The 2888-nt window shown below is 36.7% G+C and overlaps 1 protein-coding gene across 1 annotated transcript in view; it reads left to right on the top strand.

Moving 5' to 3' along the window:
- The window catches only part of NEK1 (NIMA-related kinase 1), a 229495-nt gene that overhangs the window by 35816 nt on the left and 190791 nt on the right, over positions 1 to 2888 (top strand). The window contains exon 9 of the mRNA XM_006902136.1: positions 1804 to 1864. Coding sequence (XP_006902198.1) covers positions 1804 to 1864 — 61 coding nt within the window. The remainder of the gene's footprint in view (positions 1 to 1803; positions 1865 to 2888) is intronic.

The following is a 2888-nucleotide window of genomic DNA, read 5'->3' as shown; positions in this document are numbered from 1 at the left end:
GTTTTTCCCAGCAACAAGCCCAAGCTATGTGAGATGAAGCATCAGTAGTCTTGCTTCCAGGGAGCATTTTGACTGCATGTTTTCCAAGGCATAGAAGTGTAGCCAGAGTGCTCTCTTGAAACAAGGATGGTGAAGCCATCCATTGTCAAGAAAGTTTTGTTTGAGTGTGCTCTGTAACATGTTTTACATGAAGTGAAGGGGGAGGAAAGCAAACCACGAAGGAAGACTTCAGTACCATCAAGAAAAAAAAAGAAAGTGGGTCCTTTTGAATGCACAAGAACTCTTGCAGAAGAACTCTGGCAGTATGTAGGACCAGGACACACAGAGTCTCCACATAATGCTGAACCTACAGATACTGAAGGAATTAAGGACCTTCCTCCTGAACTGACATAAAGAGAGAGCCTTCCCCTGAAGCTGGTGTCCTGAATTTGGACTTCTAGCCTCCTAAACTGTGTGAAAATAGCTTTCTATTTGTCAAAGCCATCTACTTGTATTTCTCTTACAGCAGCTGTAGATAACATAGCCTTGGTTGCTGAAAATGAATAAGACTTTAGGCACCTGTTGCAGAAGATCAGTCTTTCAATATGGGTTATATTTCAACATCAAGAAAACAAAAATCCTCACTACTGGGCCAGTAGTTAACAACAACTGGACCAGTAGTTATCATCATAATAGATAGAGGTAAAATTGATATTGTCAATCATTTCCTCTTACTTAGATCCACAATAAATATTTTGAAACCAACAGTGAGGAGATACAGAGAAAGAACATTGGGAAAGTCTGCAGTCAGGGACCTCTTTAAAGTCTTGACAAGCAAAGATGTCAGTTTAAGGAGTGCGTGATTCAAGCCGTCATCTTTCCAGTCACCTGAGAAGCATCTGAGAGCTCAACAGTGAATAAGGATGACAAAAGAAGAATTGACGTCTTGGAGTTGTGAGGTTGAAGTGTTGAATATCCTGTGGACTGCCAAAAAAGATAGTCTGTTTTAGAGAAAGTGCAACTAGAGTTCTCCATAGAAGCAGGGATGGTAAAGCTTCATCTCACATACTTTGGGCATGTTGCTAGGAGAGGCTATTCCTTAGAACAGGACATCATGCTTTGAAAGATTGACGATCAGGAAAAGAGAGGAAGATTATTAGCGAGCTGAATTTATACAGTAACTGTGGCAATGGTCTCAGATGTGTTAGGGTCGATAAGGATAGCACAGGGTAGGACAAGATTCACTTTTGTTGTTCATAGAGCTGTTAAGAGTTGAAAGGCACTGAACAGCAGACTACTGAGATCACATCTTTCAAGCCTTGAGCCGAAGTCACCCCATGGCTTAACTTTCAGCCAAGTACTAGGTCTGTAAAGTGAACAGCATCACCAAAGAAGTATCCATTTGTTAGAACAAGAAGCCATTTGGAGTCACAAAAGAACAGAATTTGCTGAGATAAAACTCAGAAGCCTGGAAGTGAAATGGTAAAGACCTGGAGTGGGAAAAGTGTTATTACACAGTGGCGTTTGCAGTTAAAAAAAAAAAAGTATGAATTGTTGAATAGAAAAGTATTTTGCTCTATAAACCCTCACCCAAACATAATTTTATGCACACATATACACACACAGAGATTGAAAACCATACGACTGTCTATGCTTTATTTTGTAGGGCTGCTATGAGTAAAATTTGACTTGTTTTGAGAGTGAGTTTTTTGTTTAGATTGGTCAGTATAACTGAAAAGAGAAAAGATATACTTTGATAATAAGAAAATACTTATTTTGGAAGTGTAACACTTTTGTGACTTCTTTTTCTTTCTTTATTCTAAGCTTATTGCTGAAGAATTTTGTCTAAAAACATCTCAAAAAATAGGAGCACAGCCTGTACCAGGTAAATGAAATTTAATTTCAGACCTTTGACTTCTTTGCAGTAATTAGAGCTAATTGCACTTTGGATTATAGTTTAGGATGATAGTAGGGTAAATTTAGAGCCTTGATAGCTCAGTAATTAAAGTGCCTGACTGCTAACTGAAAGTCACTAGTAACTCTAAGGGAGAAAGGTGTGGCAGTCTCCTCCCATGAAGATATACAGCCTTGGAAACCCTGTAAAAGCATTTCTACTGAGTCAATAGATTTACTATGAGTTGAAATTAGCTTAAGAGTAGTTTTGGTTTAGGTTTTTTTGAAGAATTTCAGAAGAAATGCAGTTTTAAAATATCCAGTGTATAACACTAACATTCTTTGAGGAGTTAATAAGTTTAACCAGATTCTGGGTTTATTACTTTGTGTATCTATACTTTGATTTGATTTTGCAATTGAATTGTCAAAGGATGTGCTTTTTATTACTTGTGACTTTGTACGTCCTGGCCATTATAAGTTAAAATATATGCCTTGGAAAACTAACCAGTATACTGTATAGTTTTATATTGTTAATGTAAATTATGAGGTTAAATTATCAGCCAAATGGCTACTGTTATTTTTATAAGCTTATGCAATTTTATTAATAAGTATTTACTTTTAAAATTAAAAAGAAAAAATATCAATCACTCCTAAACTCAATACTCAGTGTAATCATTGGTGAATTTTTGTTGGTAATGTTGCTGTCTTTAATGACATATGAAAAAATTAGATTGGAGATAATAATTTGTTTTTGATTTTATCAAGGCAGAGAATTATCAAGGTAGAGAATTTTTGTTTAATTTCTTTTACCTCACAGTGGTGATGGTGTGCGCTGTCTAGTCAGAACTGACTCATAGTTGACACCCCAGTGAGTTTTCAGGCGCAGTAAATTGCGTGGGAGATGATTGTCCATCTTTCTCCCATGAAGCATTTGGTGGTCTTGAACTGCGTAACTTCATATTGACAGTGCAGCTCATTAACACAAGGCAGAACCTTCCTTAAAATGATGAAAGTTT

Source organism: Elephantulus edwardii, unplaced genomic scaffold (assembly GCF_000299155.1).
Source record: "Elephantulus edwardii isolate Elephantulus edwardi_28Jun2011 unplaced genomic scaffold, EleEdw1.0 scaffold00371, whole genome shotgun sequence".
NCBI lineage: Eukaryota > Metazoa > Chordata > Mammalia > Macroscelidea > Macroscelididae > Elephantulus > Elephantulus edwardii.
Note: the sequence above shows the minus strand (reverse complement) of the source record. Positions and strands in the feature narration are given on the sequence as shown.